This window comes from Xiphophorus couchianus, chromosome 9 (assembly GCF_001444195.1).
Source record: "Xiphophorus couchianus chromosome 9, X_couchianus-1.0, whole genome shotgun sequence".
Lineage (NCBI taxonomy): Eukaryota > Metazoa > Chordata > Actinopteri > Cyprinodontiformes > Poeciliidae > Xiphophorus > Xiphophorus couchianus.
In genome coordinates, this window is record NC_040236.1 from 2,340,962 (window position 1) to 2,358,575 (window position 17,614).

Genomic DNA, 17,614 nt, shown 5'->3' on the forward strand with positions numbered 1-17,614 from the left:
CAGTAGAGCTATGGGGTAGCTATTTGGAGCGTTCTTGCAGTGTGTACATCTCTGATTGCATTTGAATCATAAGGCCATTGCTGATAGGAAGAAGCAGGTCTGGTCGTCTTACAGTAGAAGCTTGCATTAGGACTTCATAGCCCTCTCTGTCGTCGACCGCCACTTCCTCTGATAGGCGAGCAGATGATGGACAGCTGTTGTCTGGCTTGTTTTTCTTCAGTGTGAACCTGACAAATCACATCACTGGCTTCAGTTTCCATTTCATTCCTCACACAAAGACAGGAACAAAGTTCCTGTCTCTAAAATGAGTCCGATTAAAATTGTAAAATTTTAATCATCTGAAGGATAATAACATTTGAAGACAAGGCAGGCTACCGTTGCTTTAGCTTGGAAGGCTTCTCCTGGGTGTAGTCTTTGTGGTTGTTGAATTCATCTCTGTCATGTCCACTGGGACCATTGGGACCATGAGATGACTTCAACAAGACTTCAAAGTCTGACACAGTTTCAAAATCCTCCAGCTCCTACAGAGAGAGAGAGACAACAGATCAGGGCTGGTTGAAATTAGACGCAGAACCAGTTTACAGGAATAATATAAATATTGTCTATTGATGGTGAGGTGAAATGTCCAATACCAATAGTTCTTCATAGAGCTGTTTAAACTAAATTTATGATGTGTTCCTTTATCAGAGTTGGGAATTTTGCAAAAAAGAAGCTAATGCATAAGGCAAATTTACATGTTAAGCAAAATATTGTTAGTTGATGATCAATGATGATGTAGAACAACTATGATGAGTCATGATGGCAGCAGGTCTTGATCGGTGGAAGGCAAGGCTGATCTAATGGTCGTATCTGTTACCCTCTTCGGTGAGAACAGGCTGCCATAAGACGGGGATCTGGATTCAGCGCACTCTATAGGCATGCTCAGCCTGTAGAAAGTGATGTCATTGTAACTGTTCTGGGAACCAAATGACCTCTGGGTGACCTTAAGGCAGGGACACGACTCCACTGTTCCATCCATCCTGGTCACCTGGAACACAAAAGTTTATGCTGAAAACAGCTTGGAATTATCTTTGCAAAGTTAATTCAACAGTTTCAATATTTATTTGCATTGAAAACACTTTACAACTTATGTGTTCACACTTCAGCCTGATATTTTTTGCTGTGGCCGTTCACACTTCCAAATATATGCAACCTGTATGTCAGCGTTTCCCAACCCTGGTCCTCAAGGCACACTGCCCTGCATGTTTTAGGCATTTTCTTGCTTCAGTTCAGCTGATTTCAATTGATGACTGATTAACAGGCGTTTGTTGAACGGCAATCAGTTGAATCAGGCACAATAAAGCAGGGAAACCTCTAAAACATGTAGGACAGTGTGTGTTCTGCAGTGTGAATGGGCAAACGACCTGAAAGTGTCCCGCATGCGCAGTAGAGGGCGCAATAACATCAATGTGCTCAGTGTTTTCCCAACCGCCAGAAAAAGAAGTGCTTAGTGTTTGCAGAAGTAAGCATGGATGCTAACGGTGGAGCATAGCTAACACATTTGAAGTTGTTGTCCAACCGGAGCAGCATATTAAAAACTTAATCCTCATTATAGTCCTTCATGGTTGTTGTGTTTCTTCCCGCTTATGCGTATCAGGATGCTTAGAGTGAATTAGAATGAATGCGACCTGCACATTAGGTTTGAATCGGATACATATCGGATATCCAAGTGGCCTGGGTCAAATTCAGAAAGAATCCGACCTGTGTTGTTCAGACAGTCATGAAAAGATCAGGTACAGGTCCCGTTACGTCAAAACAAATTTAATTGGGTCACTTGAGGCTGCAGTGTGAACGCTCCCCACTTTGAACTTAAGATGAAGAACATCCCCATGAGATGGAGATGTTCTTCATCTTATAAAGATGCACTTATGTTGAACATCTTCAACATAAGACAAAGAACATCCTATGCTTAACTCCCCACGTCAAACATAAGATGAAGAACATCCCACGTTGAACACAAAATGTTCAACATCTTGAAGATATTCTTCACCATATGAAGACACTCCTACGTTGGACATCTTCAGCACAAGAATTTGTTTAACATAAGATGTTCAACTTATGTTGAACTATCAGAGGAAGTGGCGATCGACGATTCCATGTAGGACAATATGTGCAAACATACAATGTAGGACCTGTTGGGCAGTGAAACGTCTACTCATGGCATCAGCAAGGAACAACTAGGGGTACTCAGATTCAGCAGACCTTCATGTCCTCTATACCTAATTTGTTTTCATTATGTTTGATACAGTTTTCTGTTGTGTTTGGGAACTTGTGTGATGTGCGGGATTAGCTCCTGGTTGATCATGCAGGTGCAGGTCAAATGCAAGTTCAATTTGTATATCAATCCAGTTTCTTTGATATGTGTGTATATGTGTGTGTGGGGGGAGGGGTGGTGGGGGTGTGTGTGGGGGTGTATTAGAGAGAGTTTCTGTGTGGGCTTTGAACTCTTTTTCTGGTGTTTAAATGGTTTTACAATTCACAGGTCCAAAATGACCCATAAGACAATCCTTTTACCCTAGTGGTGTACAGCCCACATGGAAATATAAACAAAGACAAAGTATTACTTTTTCTAATGACGGGGTCAATTTCGAAAAAGTCATACAATTTTAAGTCGGAAAAAGATGGTTTAGGGTATTTTTTCTACAGCTAAACATGCTAGCATGTTTAGCTGTAGAAAAAATACCCATCTAGCAGCTAGTGGGTCACTTTTGACCCGCAAGACAACACAAGGGTTAAAATAAAATGACTTCACATTAAGGGTTAGGGTTAGGTTTAAGGTTTAAGCCAATGACCCGAGGTGGGGGTGGGTTAGGGTTTGTGAAATGATTTTATTATGTGGCCTTAGGCTTCAATTCAGGAATAGTACCCAGCCCACCAGCACACAAAGTGTTGATGCAGATGGACACTTTTTATAACTTTCTAAATGTAAATCTTAGTAGAAAGTGTTGGGTACAAAACAATCTTTTTTTCATTAAATATATTTTGTTTAATATTAACTGTGCAGAAAATATTGCAACAAACATGAAAAAACATGAATTCTGAAGCAGACATGGCTGCATCCACTCATAAAAGTTGATAGTACAGCATGAATTTCCAGAAAAAGAGTGACACAAAGCCTGAAATAAGGAAATTGTATCTTCCCTTTAATTAAACAAACGTGAGAATTTAAGTACTTCAGGTTTTCAATTGTGTACAAATTGTTTATTTAAATAGTTGAGTATTTTCTTTCATTTAAATATTGCATGTTTGTTAATTGGTAAACAGATAAAACAAGTTTTAATTGCGTAAAATAAAAAGTTGTACTTTTGAATTCATTATATTAGTCTGCTAGACAAAAGATTTGGACATCAAACTCAGTGGACCACAGCTTATCAAGTACAGTAGGAAAAATAAGTATTGTACATGTCAGTGTCTTAGTCTAAATTTTTTTGCGTCATTTAAAAAAAATCCCAGACGGTCTAGTACAAAAATATATTCTGTTAATGTCACCCCTGGCACACACATGAGGTTCACAAACACCGATGTAGAATGTTTGTTGTGTAAAGTCCAAGGCTAAGAAATCCTGATTCTTTTTGGCTATTAAACGACTACCCTTCCTCCACCTACAGCCACAAGACTTAACACAACATTTAGCAATCGGCAAAACTGGGTCAGCAGGATTCCTAAAAACATCAAACTACGGCTGATGTTCAAAGCCCAAACAAAAGTATTGTTTGGTAACCACTTGATTGTCCTGTCTACAATATCACAGTGTGTAGCTCTGCTTACCTCAATGTGTTGGTGGTTGGGGGGAACAGGCACAAACTGAGGCAGCCTCTTGCTGAGCCACATGGTTACATCTCGGTTCATATTGACGGCGAATGGCTCATAGCCTTCCTGCAGGCCACAGATGGTGAAGTACTTCAGAGTGCTGACATCTTTACCAAAATCCATCCTCCCAACCTGACACATTCCCAGACTGCAGACTGGGATGAAGCCTGGGACAGACATAAGCACTAAAGTTACCCATGGTGCCCATTTTATTTTGTAATACCACAAACGGTTTGATCTGTCAAACTCAGTAAGATGTTGTCTTCACTGCATCAAAAAAAACAGATTTACACAGAAACTACAGAGAGGTTTATGACCTGTTAAACAGGTTAAATATCTGGACTTCTGGGTCCGTATTCTCAAAGATTGCCTAAGTCCTCTCGGAGAGCTCCCAACTTAGCCTAAACATTCCTGGCAAGGAGTCCCAGCTTCAGAATGATCCAGTCAGTAGCTCTGTCTTTCTGTTTGTGTGGTTGAAGCAATTGCTAGTTGTGATGCTGTCTTCTAGGAACTGTGACTGGTTGATATGCAAAACAAAATAATACCTAAAAGAAACAAACACGTCGCCGGCAGGTCATTGATACAAATTAACTGATCAAAGACTGAATGAATGACATTACATGTATATGAATGAGATACACATACTTGTCTGAGAGAGAAGTTTCATGGAAAAGACAGGGCATAATTTTGCAGATGGCATCATGAATCCGTGGATTCCAGACTGAGCAACTTTGGCAAAATGTGTAATTTGAGAAAGGACAGAATAAGACAAGCATTCACCATTTTTAATAGTGTCATGTTCCGTGTTTTTCTGTGTGTTTATTTCGAGTTTTCTGTGTCTCTGTGCCTCCGTGTTGTCCTGTTCGCCCCTCAATTACCCCCAGGTGTTTCTCATTCCCTGATTACCCCCTGTGTATTTAGTATCACCTGTGTGTCTGTGTCTTTGTCAGGTCCTTGTCTCATTTGGCTTGGTTGTATGTGTCGTCTCCATCGTCTAGTCCTTCTAGTCCGACCACCGCCGTACCCGAGCCCGATTCAGCCGGCGCACCTGCCAGCTTTCCCGAGCCTCATGCCCGCGCTCTAGAGACTGCTCCAAGCCGACAGGCGGTCCCAGTTAGTGGGTTCTCGGCCCCACCTGACTCCCCCAGAGTTCCTCCAGAGCCCCCTAGTTCCGTCCCTCCTCCCGAGACCCCGCCTCCTAGTGCTCCTCCCGAGACCCCACCTCCTAGTGCTCCTCCCGAGACCCCACCTCTCAGTGCTCCTCCCGAGACCCCGCCTCTCAGTGTTCGTCGTCGCCTCAGGGCAGCACCAGAGACTCGTAGTCGCCGCCTCAGGGCGGTCCCAGAGACTCTTCGTCGCCACCTCCAGCACCGCGGGCGACCGCCGGACCACCTCCGGACCACCTCCGTGGTTCCTGCCTCCAGTGCCGCGGGCGACCGCCGGACCACCTCCGTGGATCCCGCCTCCTTTGCCTCCGCCCACCTTGTGGGTAGTTTTTTGTTGTTTTGGACTCTGGCCCCCCGTCCAGCACCCCTCTGCCCACCCTTGTTGTGTTTTTGTTTTTGGGTGTCTGGTAGCTGTCCTTGAGGGTGGGGGTACTGTCATGTTCTGTGTTTTTCTGTGTGTTTATTTCGAGTTTTCTGTGTCTCTGTGCCTCCGTGTTGTCCTGTTCTCCCCTCGATTACCCCCAGGTGTTTCTCATTCCCTGATTACCCCCTGTGTATTTAATGTCACCTTTGTGTCTTTGTCGGGTCCTCGTCTCATTTGGCTTGGTTGTATGTGTCGTCTCTGTCGTCTAGTCCTTCGTGTAACTGGTTGCTACCGGCGTCGAGCCCTGGCTTCCGCTCGGCCGTGCTGCCCGGTGTTTGTGGACTGTTTTGGGATTTTTATTCATTAACTCCTCATTATTCATCTAACCTGGTTCCATCGCGTCTCCCTCACCACACATCCACACCGCAGTTCATGACAAATAGTATTTTGTCATCGCCAAATCTAATGAATAGTGTGACCTGTGCCTTAAGAGAAAGATTTCCTATGATGTTCTGACTATCTGTGCTACCTAGTCAAATTCTCCTACCGTAGCGCATCTAGACATCTATGTCTATCAGTCGGTGCTACCTTTCGAAAATATAGCACAGACACATCAGTGGTCATAGGAGCTCTTTAGTTTAAGGCACAGGTCAGCTGCTTGTTAGATCCAGTGATGAGAAAATACTATGAAAAATTGCTTGTCCTATTGTCTAAAGAACACTATAGGACTGTTCATGGCTAATTACAATCTCTAAAGCTCACTGTCATTGGTTGATAATTCCCCTGTAACACTGTCACCTATTGGTCGTGCCAATGTTGCTCAGTGTGGGATCTACGCATGTGCAATGCATCTCCAAATTATGTCCAGCCTCTTCCATGACACCTCTCACACAGACGAGTGCGAGCCTCTCATACACATACGTACATGTACACCCATTCATTCAGTCTAGTATTAGTTCACACGCACATACATTTCTGACTTCTCATTCAGTCAAGTATGTCTGTATGCTTTAAATGGTATGTAGGCGTGTATGTGTGATATTTTAATAGTGTATATGAGCAGTTTTAAGTGTGTGTGTGTGTGTGAGTCCGTAGTAGTGTGAGAAAAATTGTACATGTCCGATATTTTAATAATCTATATGGGCTAATTTAGTCTTCTAAGTGTGTATGTATGAGTCTATAGAAGTGTGTATGAGAGAAAACATGTCCCACCGCAGTACCTATTTCTCCTACTTCACAAAATTACCAATTACAGTGCATCAAATATTTGAAATAAATAATATATACACAAATTATACAACTCTGGTTCCAGAAAAGAAAAAGGGAAATAAAGCTTTAGTATTTGGATGCATATAGCATTTAGTCTAATTACTTTCGAACACAGAAGAAAAGCACAACTATCAAAAACTAACTTTTTCTAAATGTTCATCAGAAAAACATAATTAAATATTTTGAAATCAAATTAATATTCTGACAAAGATAACCAGAGTAATTAAAAAGGCAGTTTCTAAATGGTGATTGTATTTATCAAGAGAAAAAAACCTATCTAAACCGACCTGACCCTTTGTGAAAATTCAAAAAATTCAAAATTCAAAAATACTTTATTGATCCCAAAAGGAAATGAAATAAAAGGTTACCCCTGTCCCCCCTTATTAAACCATGGATAAATGTGATTAACAGCATTTTTTGACAGAATTTTTCTAAATCACACCACGGAAGGATTACAATCAGACCTGTGGATCAAGAAATCACTTAAACAGAACTTGTTTGAAAACATGACATAAGCTAACCTAATTCAAAGTCATATTACAAAGGCCTTTCTAAGTCTTTGGGACTCCAATAAATGACCATTGTCCACATTGTCCAGGCCAGTCATCCACAATTGACATGTCGCCGGCTCCGCCCCCATGTGGAAGTAGAGCAATATATATATGACATTGTCTAGATTAAAGCACCATTCAAGACAAACAGGATATCTAGGTATAGTTTTCTTTATTGAGGTGTGTTTATTTATTTGCCTAGTTAACTGGTACAGGGCTTGATTTGACTATCAGTAAGTGTCGTTATGGCAAAAAAATGGGATGTTTACTACCTGTTACCTTTTTGCTCACTAACATGGTAGCTCCGTCCATCGGTTTCATTCAACGGGACATGAGGTGGGCTGCAGGCCGTGATCCATTTCTTGTGTTATTCCAGACTCCTTTTTGGTTTTGGAAATGTAATAAACTGTATTCCGCCCTCTAAATGTTCTGGGTAACGGCTGTCGGGATTGTACATTCCTCACCGACAGCTTAGACCAGGGGTGGGCAATCCTGGTCCTCGAGGGCCGGTCTCCTGCAACTTTTAGATGTATCTCTACTTCAACACACCTGAGTCAAATAATGAGGTCATTAACAGGACTCTGGAGAACTTGACTGCACTTAGGAGGCAATTCAACTATTGGATTCAAGTGTGTTGGACCAGGGAGACAGTCAAGAGTTGCAGGACACCGGCCCTCGAGGACCAGGATTGCCCACCCCTGGCTTAGACCATGATTATTTATTATTTTCTTCAAAATCTCTCTGACCGCAGCAAGTTTGCTATGATGAACACTGTCAATATTGTGAGGTCAGTTCCACTTGATAAGGGGTGTGTACTTGTGACACCGATTGGTCAGTTGCTGACAAATGCCCTGGAATAATTGGGGGAGGATTACTCTACGTCAAATATGGGGGTGGAGCCGGCATCATGTCTATTACTTAAAGTGCATATGGACAACTCATTCAGGAAGTCACAGTACTATGCATATTACATCAGAAACCTGGCCACTAAGAGACATCAAACCAAAGTTAGTTTTAAACCACTGTGTCTTTCTGTCACAATGGAAATGAATTAGATTCAGTGTTAGCTTCAAGCACATTTACCTTCAGCAACTTCAAAATCCTTGAAGGCCAGCTCAGATCCAGAATCATCCAGCAGCACTTCTCCATTCATAGTGAACATCATTGTGTGCTCGTTCAGATCCACCATGCAGCCCACTACATCACCAGTCTGCCAGGCACGGCCAAAGTGCTCATTGCCCTGATGCCAGCGCTGGACCTGCAAAACACACAAATACACACACATATCAGTGCTTTCTAGGAAGGTCTGTGATTGGACAGCCCTCCATCCAGCCATTGTCTAAAACCGCTTGCAAGATCACCGGGTGAATGGTACCTATCCAGTGGTCATTGAGCAACAGCTGGAGTACAACCTGGACCAGTTGGTAGTCCATCACTGAGTGACACAGAGACAGACAGGACTAACAGCCATCCACATTTACACAATTATACATAATTGCCTATCATCAACATCAGGTGATGTGATGATAATGAGGTGCTACCTCTGATACCTTCCAGCCTCATGGTCAGAAATATTACAATCAAGACACCAAGGACCATCTCTAAATGCATTCCAGGGGCTAGAACAATGGTCTGAAAGCCTATCTGAAACCTCAAGGAAAAGATAACCGGAGAAATAAATGGAGATTGTAATGTCATCTGTTTATATCAATCTGAGTTCATTAAAATTGAATTCTGCCTTCTTGTGTAGGTTTGTCGAAACAGTGTTGGACTCTGTAATGTTTTCTGGTCTCCCTGATTGGACCAGTGGTGATTAACACCACATGCCGTCATTCAACTGCTGATTCCAACTGATGCAATAATTAGTCCTTCAAAAAGTGACAAACTAGGGTACCAGACCAGGAACCAGAGTTATAAGTTAGCACAACTCTGGTATTTTTGGACTGGTTCACACTTATCACCCACTCAGACAGCACTTCAAAAGATCAAAAACCAACTGAAGAGAAGTAGATAAAATATAAATAGTATGTCAACTGAAGAAAACAATAAAACAAGAAAATATAATTTATTGAACAAAGGGTCATTCTGCAAAGACTGTATGTTTGTGACAGGATAAATGTGACTGGTGTAGTTATCAGGGTCCTCTCCTTTGGAGCCAGCTCCCAGTTTTAGCTCAAGAGTCAGACACTATGTCTACTTTGAAGACTGGGCTTAAAACCTTTCTTTTTGACAAAGCGTATAGTTAGAGTGCTTAAATTATCCTAGACTACATCTGAAGCTGTGCCATGACTGGCGTAGGCTGTTGAAGGACATTTTAACAATTTTTCCTCACTCTGCTATTTAATCTTCAAAAAAATTGAGATACCTGCCTGAAGGAGCTGCGATTGGCAGTGCTCCTGCTATCAGTAACTTCATGTTCTCTTTCAACACATGATACACTTGACCTGTCTTTATGTGTTTAATGCCTATCTCTCTCCTGGGGAACGCTATTGAGAAAGTTGTAAAGATATTACAAGACACAGGGCTGGAAGTCAAAGATGAACTGAGTGCAAAGATAAGTTCCTTGTTCACAGATTTTCTGCTGAAGGAATAGGTACTGAGCTGAAGAACGTTAGCACAGTGAAAACATGGCCTACTCACTACAGTAAAAGAGCTTGGATTTTTTAGGCTTCTGTAGGTACTACACTAGGTTCTTTAAGGGGTTTTCCCTGGTCCCCAAGTTTCGGCACACTGTAAAAAGAAATTAGTTGAACCAGCTTAATTCAACTGCTTCAATTGGTAAATAATTCAATTTCCATCCATCCATCCATCCATCCATCCATCACCTTAAAACCATCGAAGACAAAGGCCTGGTCATCAGATCCCAGCTCCTGGTCTGGTAGACAGCCTGGCCTTGCCCAGCCCACCCTCATTTCTCCAGCTGTCAGTACCTAAAGAAACCAGCAGGAACAATCTAGGAATGCAGTGCAGAAGAAGTGAAGCTCAAGTCACAGGTCTTGGTCACATCTGTCACCATGGGCGTAGGTTTGGGTATGGACGGTCGTGACTTGTCACGACCAATATTCAAGGGATATAAAATAGTCCCGACCAATTTTTGCCATATTACTTAAAAAAAAAAAAAAAACATATGTATTTTTTAACAAAAACAAAATAAATAAACGAAAATCTACATTGATTAGTTTAATATTTCAATATACTACGCAGTGGTAGCATTCATTTTAAAATTCGCTGTTATGAACTATGACGACCCATGCCGCTATTGGCTCACAGAACGTGGATCTACGTTCTTTGATTAGCTGCAACAGGCGGCGGCCAGCTGGCCACACGCGGAACGGAAGCTTGGTCCATGGTGCTGACAGTGAACGCGTCTTCTTCTGAGTTTGACATTTATTATGAGTCTCCGAGACCATGTCGCCACCAAAAAAGAAAAGGACGACAGACATTAGAAGTTATTTCGCTACCTCGGCTGTAAGTACAGTGAGTGGACCCATAAGTTAGATATCTATCACACAACGCATTTGTTGTAAACTCCGGTGTTTAGTAAGGTCAGCACTGATGTGAGGTAGAATAGGTCTGTTAATTATGTAATATTTTTTCACATAGGATGTTCAGACAGCAGAGCAAGCAATTTTATGAATCTTTTTTCCTCTTAAATGCATAATATCTCAACAATTGGATCTTTTTCCTGAAGTGCAAGAAGTCATTTTTTGTTCTTATCTGCAATTGTGTTTGTTGTATAATCAGTAGATCCAGAGGATATTTCTTTTGATCTTACTTGTAATGTTTGCTGAATTTTGAAAAGGAAAAAGTAAAGTGTTCTTGAACTGATCTGCTGAGTATGACTGTATCTGGTTGTATACACAAGATGTATGATCTGGTTATGGTTGGGGGGAGGGCGCTATAAGCCAATGTGGTGCCCCCCCACCCCCCTACTGGTCAAAAATGGTCGGGGGGGGAGGGGTCAGTAAGTTGTAAGGTCCCACCAAAACTTAGACCAAACCTACGCCCTTGTCTGTCACTAACATGCATTCTAGATGATTGGGCGGTAAATACAGGTCTAAAAGCATTGTATCCATGTTACTTTGTGGGCTGCACACAATCCGTCCTGAGAGTCATTGAGGGACCCCCACTGACCCGAAGTGACTCCCCTCAACCAGAACATTACTATGAGGACTCTTGTTAGAAACTAAAAACAAATGTGTAAACAACTGCGAAACAATTAATCTAAACTAATTATACAGTCCTGTGGATATTTGTTTGTTTGGCCCGTGAGTGAATTTATCTCTGAAATGCAGTTAGATGTTTTTTTTTGTGCTGATTGATCAAGCTGTGATTACATGTTACATTGTCATTTCTACACAGTGCAATGTACCTTGACTACTGAAGTTGTTCCAGCGAACTGTCGGTTGCTCTACTGTGGTGTTTAATGATTCCAAGTGAAGGAGCTACATGGTTTATTTCCTCGTAAAGCACAAAGCTAAGATTCAGTTACTCTGTACAGATTAGATGAACAGATATCAGGGACAAATTTTGCTTGTGGTGCTGATGCACAGATTAGTTATGATGCCCATTAAACCAAGACTGAACAGGGCTATAATGCCCTCTGTTTGAACTCAGAAATCAGAATTTCCTTTTTTCCAAGATTAAAAGTTCAATTTCACTGTCCTCAAAATGGGCCTTTATGACATGGAACCTTAATATCTATAATTTCAAAATTCCTAATTGCTTTGATTCTAATTATATAGTAAATATGCCCACAAGCATTAAGTTACTTTACTAAAATAAGGATTTAGCACAACTTAGGACACCACCTGATTATCAGAAATAATAGCCAAATACTCAGTTTCAGTTATTGGTTATTAAAAGATTCACCATCAATATAATTTCTGTGTTGATTATTCTATCATTCTCTCTTACCTCCAGCTCAAAGTACCACTTCCCAGTGTTAACGCAGTAGGTCTTCTCTGCTCTGAAAATGCGAAATCTCTCTGCAGACACATTGCTGACGTCAGACTGAGCAGCTGCAGAGTTAGAAAAGGAAGGAGGTACACTGAATAAGAAGGCAATTAAACAACCAGTCTCATAACTACACGATGGTGGAACAAAGTTCAGGTTAAATATTCTATACAAAATACAGTGGAAGTTACCAATGAGAAAACTAATTGGGTTCTGATTGATGTGACTGCTGACTGAACAGGTAAGGAACAAGGATGATCTAAGCCTGGCTGTTAGCCTTGTCTGGAGCACACTAGCTGCACAAGATAAATCACCTTGGAAACTCATGTGCTATTGCTTTTGTGAAACCGAACCAAGGCTTAACCGAATTAAGCCAGGATATCTGGAAAATCCCATCTTAATTCACTGTCCTGTTTTTGTGAAACATGCTTGTGTAAGCTGGATGATGCTGAACCAGGGCTGGCAATCCTGGTCCTCAAAGGCCAGTATCCTGCAACTCTTAGACATCTCCCTGGTCCAACACACTTCAATGAAATAGCTCAGGGGTGTCGAACTCATTTTCATTTTGGACCAAATCAAGATCATGAATGCTCTTAATAGGCCAATTGTGCCAGAATATATTGATAAAACCTGTTCACAAACTGTTAAAATATCAATCAATTCTTAAAAATAAATAATATTATAGGACATTTTTTCAGTCCCTCCAGGATTTTGTGTTTGTGGTGCTAATTTGGAAATATTTGCAATATTTGGGCTTATTTATAACGGTAAATGCGACTTTTTAGTATTTTGTTGTACAAATCATGGACTGCAATCTGATTAATCAATTAAGGCAAAGGCAGCTGTTCAGTACAAGTAAGAAAGTTTTTGAGCAAAATCTGCAATAAACTCCAAATTATGCCTTAGTGCAGAAATTTGCTGATTTTGTGTGAATTTCCACAATAACTCAAGAAACTGGAGGGAATGATTGATATAATTTGAGAGAGATAAATCTTTATTGTCATTGTCACAAGGACAACGAAATTCAAAAGGTGCCATCAGTCGGTGCACATGCCCAAAAACAAAAAATAACTGTCTCACAATTCACACACAATGCAAGAATCAACAAACAACTGGCAAAAAAAATAAACAAAAAAACCCAAAAACCAATAAATAAGAACACCACATTCTCACATACATCATTTATGATGATTAATGGTTGTTTTTGATTGCATTTAGTTTTGTTATTGCTATCGGGTAGAAACTGTCTCTGAGACGATTGGTTCTGGTTCTGATTGCTCTGTATCTTCTGCCTGAAGGCAGCAGTGTGAACAGAGAAGGTCCGGGGTGAGAAGTGTCCTTTGTGATGTGTTGTGCTTTTCTTAGACAGCGGTCACTGTGCAGGTCCTCCAGTGAGAGGAGAGGGCAGCCAATGATTTTTTGGGCTGTATTCACAACCCTTTGGAGAGCTTTCCTTTGAGCCGTAGTGCTGCTGTTATACGATATGCAGATACAGTAGGTCAGTATGCTCTCTATGGAGCACTTGTAGAAGGACACCAGCAGCTTCTCCTTGATGTTGGCAGTTGGCAGTAAGCAGATAAAAACTGCATTGATTTGATAGATAATATAATATTTAAGCACACTTGGTGTTTAGTCAAGAATCTAGAGAGCCACATTAAAAGTTATGGCGGGCCGGATTTGGCCCCTGGGCCTTGAGTTTGACACGTGAAATAACTGAATAACCTCCTAAGTGCAGTTCTGCTAATGACCTCATTATTCGACTCAGGTTGGTTGAAGCAGAGATACATCTAAAAGCTGCAGCACACCGGCCCTGGAGGCCTGGAGTTACCCACTCCTGTCCTGAACACTAACATTTGCCTATTTTCTGTTGTAAAAACCATTTTGAGATGTTCTATAGGTTTTACTTCTACTATATGAACAGTTCACATTAACTTGAATGACCAGTATGGAATTCTTCCTTTGCACTGTGACAACTTCTTAGGACATGATTAGATTTTTATTAAAGATTCTATTTCAACTTGACAGTGTTCTTTTCACTTTAAATATTAACCATCTTGAAATTTTGTCATTTTTGGGAAGGTTATACATTATGCCAAATATAAATGAGCAACTTTCACTGCAACCTTTTGGGAAAAATGCTGTAAAATCAGTCATTTTAGGCTGAAACAATCACACAAAAAACATTGTAACATCCCGGAGGGACTAGACTACCATATTGTGTTATATACAATATTTTTCCCTCTGATATGCTATACTTCTGATTAAGTTTGAAATTTATTTTGCTTTAAAATGTTTTTACTGAAAATATTGAGCTTGAAAACATTTAGCATCAGCTGGGAATTGTACCATGATCCTGGTCTGGAGCTTCTAGGTTGTATCCATAGCCCAATAAAGTCCTAACAGCCTCTCTCAGACTGTCTTTATTAGACTTTTTGGTTCTCTCATCAAGCAGCATGTATGGAACAAGGCGAGGGTTTCTTCGGTTCTTCACATCCTGACAAGGAAGAAAAGTTAAGACAGTCAACTATAACAAATTCTGTTATGTTTTTACAACACTTTAGTGCAATGGCAGCTAATTATAAAACATTGTTCCTCTCAAGTGAGTCAGTCACCCGAGAGAGAAAACTGCTGACTCACAGCAGAGGTTTTCAATGTGTGAGACATCCCTCCCAAAGGAGGGGCTGGAGTGGATTAGTTTCTGAGGAGAATCAGTAAACAGAGCTGAAGAAATATTACATTAGTCATCAAAGGGATAAATCAAACATTCCAGATGCAATGTAAGAGCTTATAGATCCATCGGATTCAGGGGAGTTTGAATGTAAAGGTAAAAAAGTCAACAAAGTATGAACAGACTCAAAATTTTACCACGATTGGCTTTGTTGAGAAAAAGGTGTTGACAATATGTTAATGGCCTGAAAATGCATATGGTAAAAAGAAAAAACAACTAGAAGGTTGGTGATTAGGCTCATTCGACTTCCATATTTACTCATCGAGTACAGAGGCATGTGACTATGTCTCTACTGGTGAATAATGTTTAAAATGTTCCTCCGTGTTCCAGGTGTCCAACCCTAAAACAATACTTTATTTAAGATATTTCAGTGCAGGGTTGGTTTTCACACTCCTAGTTATTTCCTTCACTGGTTGTCACCTGATGCTGTAGAAAGCCCAGTTCTGCTGCTGGAGGAATCCTGACTCACTGCACAGCTGGCACCACAGTTTGGACTCCTCACACTCTCATTCTCCACTCAAATTTGATAGTATTAACAGCATTGTTTCTGCTCTAACATGTTTCAGATGTATTTTTATAAAAATGTGAAAAAAAAAAAAAAAGGTAATGGACATCAGATCTAATGTTTATCCAAGCTCTTCTACTTTTCAGGATGGGGCTCAGTGAGTGAGTCATTTCCTTCTTTGATTAGAAAGATGAACCACTCATTTCAGATCTTTATTCCTGTTTCTTTCATTTCAGAATTATTTAAGAGCTGTTCTTTCGAGCAGATTTAGCAAACATTATTTATGGATTTGTGTCAGTATTTTTTGAAAACTGAAATGTGTTTTTTATCAGTCTGGACAGATTATCAATTTCCCTCCCGCAAGTTAGTTGATCGAAGCAGCCAGATGTCTTACTAAACCTATTGAAACACACTCATATCACCTGTGTTATGTGCTTTCCTCTGGCTCCTACTAGAGTTTGATTTAAACTAATCTATTAATAAATGGCCCAGCTATTTAAGTCATCTTTTTACCAAAAACATTTAGCCTTCAATCCCACCAGCCAGAATCTCTCTGTTGTTCCTCACGCAAAGTGAAAATCTACATTTAGGAGTCTGTTGCTCTTAGACTCTGGAGCTGTTTTCCATTGCGGCTTCACTTTACTGACTTTACACTTTAGAAAACCTGTTAAAAACCATCTTGTTCTACAAGGCTTCTAAAGTGTCCCTGACACAATAAAAACACTTACATGATATAGAAGGAAGAACTATTGTGTTCCCATTCTGTGTATACAAAAGTTTTGATGATAAATATTTCTCACAGAATACTCTAAATGCAGTTTTGCTGTTTTTGTATGTAACTGGGTCGTTGTGAGGATCTGCAGATTTGGAGGAAGAGGTTAGATGGAGAGATGCAGAAGAGGGAGCTGGTTCTACTGAAGGACTGCAGCCAGATTTATTTGAGCCAAATAGTTCAGGAAGCAACGATGACTCCGAGGTTCTGGGGAGGAAGAGTCAGACGGTGAAAGGTTGGAGCAGGACGTCTGTCGCCTCCAAATCACTGAATGGTGATAAACAGATTTATGTTATACTCATAAATCTGTTTATCACCATTCAGTGATTTTATCTTTAATCCTAGTTTAACTCAAATAATCCAGTTACTTAAAAGGAACTGCTTCAAGTTCTGTGTGTGTTCCAACAAATTAATATTCTGATCATGGAATTCAATAACCAGCCTTCCTGTTCCTCCCTTTTCCACATTTTGAGTTTGATTTTTCTACTTCTGATAACTGTATAATATTTCTTCGCTATAATCTTGTACTGCATAGAGGGATCATCAGTTAGCATCAGGCTAAATCAGCAGCCTCGGACGCAGACAACATGCAGACACAGACACGGACTCTTGCTCAGCAGACACCTTGGAGTCATCGTTGCTTCTTCATTGAACCATCTGGCTCAAATAAATCTGGCTTCAGTCCTTCAGTAGAACCAGCTTCATCATCACTACGTCCAGCTTCTTCATCCAAAACTGCAGATAAATCGCTCAAATCTTCTCTGCATTTATAGTATTCTGTGGGAAATATTTATTATTAAAAGCTTTTGAACGGAAGCACAATAGTTTGTCTTTTTATATCATGTAAGTGGTTTTATCATGTCAAAGCCTTATTGTGTTTTTTCATGTTTGACACGTTATCATTTTTTCTATATATAGCTGAAATGGGCAGAGAAGGCCCAACTCCACAAGTTGGTCTCTCACCTGTTGGATTCCATATGTCCAGCCCTGACGGATTCGGTCTCTTGCCCAAACATTGTGGGCATTTTCAGCCAGCTTGTCCACCATTGCTTCCTGTGTGGGAGTCAGCTTGATGTGACCCAGGTCCAGAGGAGCAGGTTTGTAGCCACTGGACAACTCATACCTGCACAGATTGGGTTGGAGGACAACACTGTCAGACAAAGCTGCTTGGTAACAAAAGAGCCTGAGGTATTTTTTTATTCTGAATAATGTGGAACATTACTGTTGATCTGATCCTCTAAGTGTTCAGCTGGTTTGTTTGATCACATGAAACTAGAATGATCAGATGTTCCTTTGGCTGTATGTCAGTATGCTCACTCCATTTTCCCTTCCCCCCCCATTCGTTGCACTACTGGCTCAGAGTTTAACTGTGTTACTCTCCTATTTAGCATTTAAAAGAGCAACTGCTGCCATTAACTCATGATATTTTCTTAAACATAAGAATCACCCTAGGC

At 40.7% G+C, this 17,614-nt stretch overlaps 1 protein-coding gene and 1 long non-coding RNA gene across 9 annotated transcripts in view; both read right to left on the reverse strand.

Moving 5' to 3' along the window:
* The window catches only part of ryr2a (ryanodine receptor 2a (cardiac)), a 148,595-nt gene that overhangs the window by 77,290 nt on the left and 53,691 nt on the right, over positions 1-17,614 (reverse strand). For all 8 annotated transcript variants that reach the window (XM_028027114.1, XM_028027112.1, XM_028027107.1 and 5 more), the window contains 9 exons: positions 17,124-17,283; positions 14,502-14,649; positions 12,117-12,220; positions 10,025-10,129; positions 8,283-8,457; positions 3,808-4,016; positions 857-1,027; positions 376-521; positions 113-227 (listed from right to left, as the gene is read on the reverse strand). In XM_028027114.1, the coding sequence (XP_027882915.1) occupies positions 113-227; positions 376-521; positions 857-1,027; positions 3,808-4,016; positions 8,283-8,457; positions 10,025-10,129; positions 12,117-12,220; positions 14,502-14,649; positions 17,124-17,283 (1,333 nt within the window). The remainder of the gene's footprint in view (positions 1-112; positions 228-375; positions 522-856; positions 1,028-3,807; positions 4,017-8,282; positions 8,458-10,024; positions 10,130-12,116; positions 12,221-14,501; positions 14,650-17,123; positions 17,284-17,614) is intronic.
* On the reverse strand, positions 4,934-5,324 carry LOC114150613 (uncharacterized). The gene is made up of 3 exons (XR_003596789.1): positions 5,298-5,324; positions 5,099-5,241; positions 4,934-5,044 (listed from the first exon to the last, which is right to left on the reverse strand). It is a non-coding gene; the product is annotated as an uncharacterized LOC114150613 (long non-coding RNA).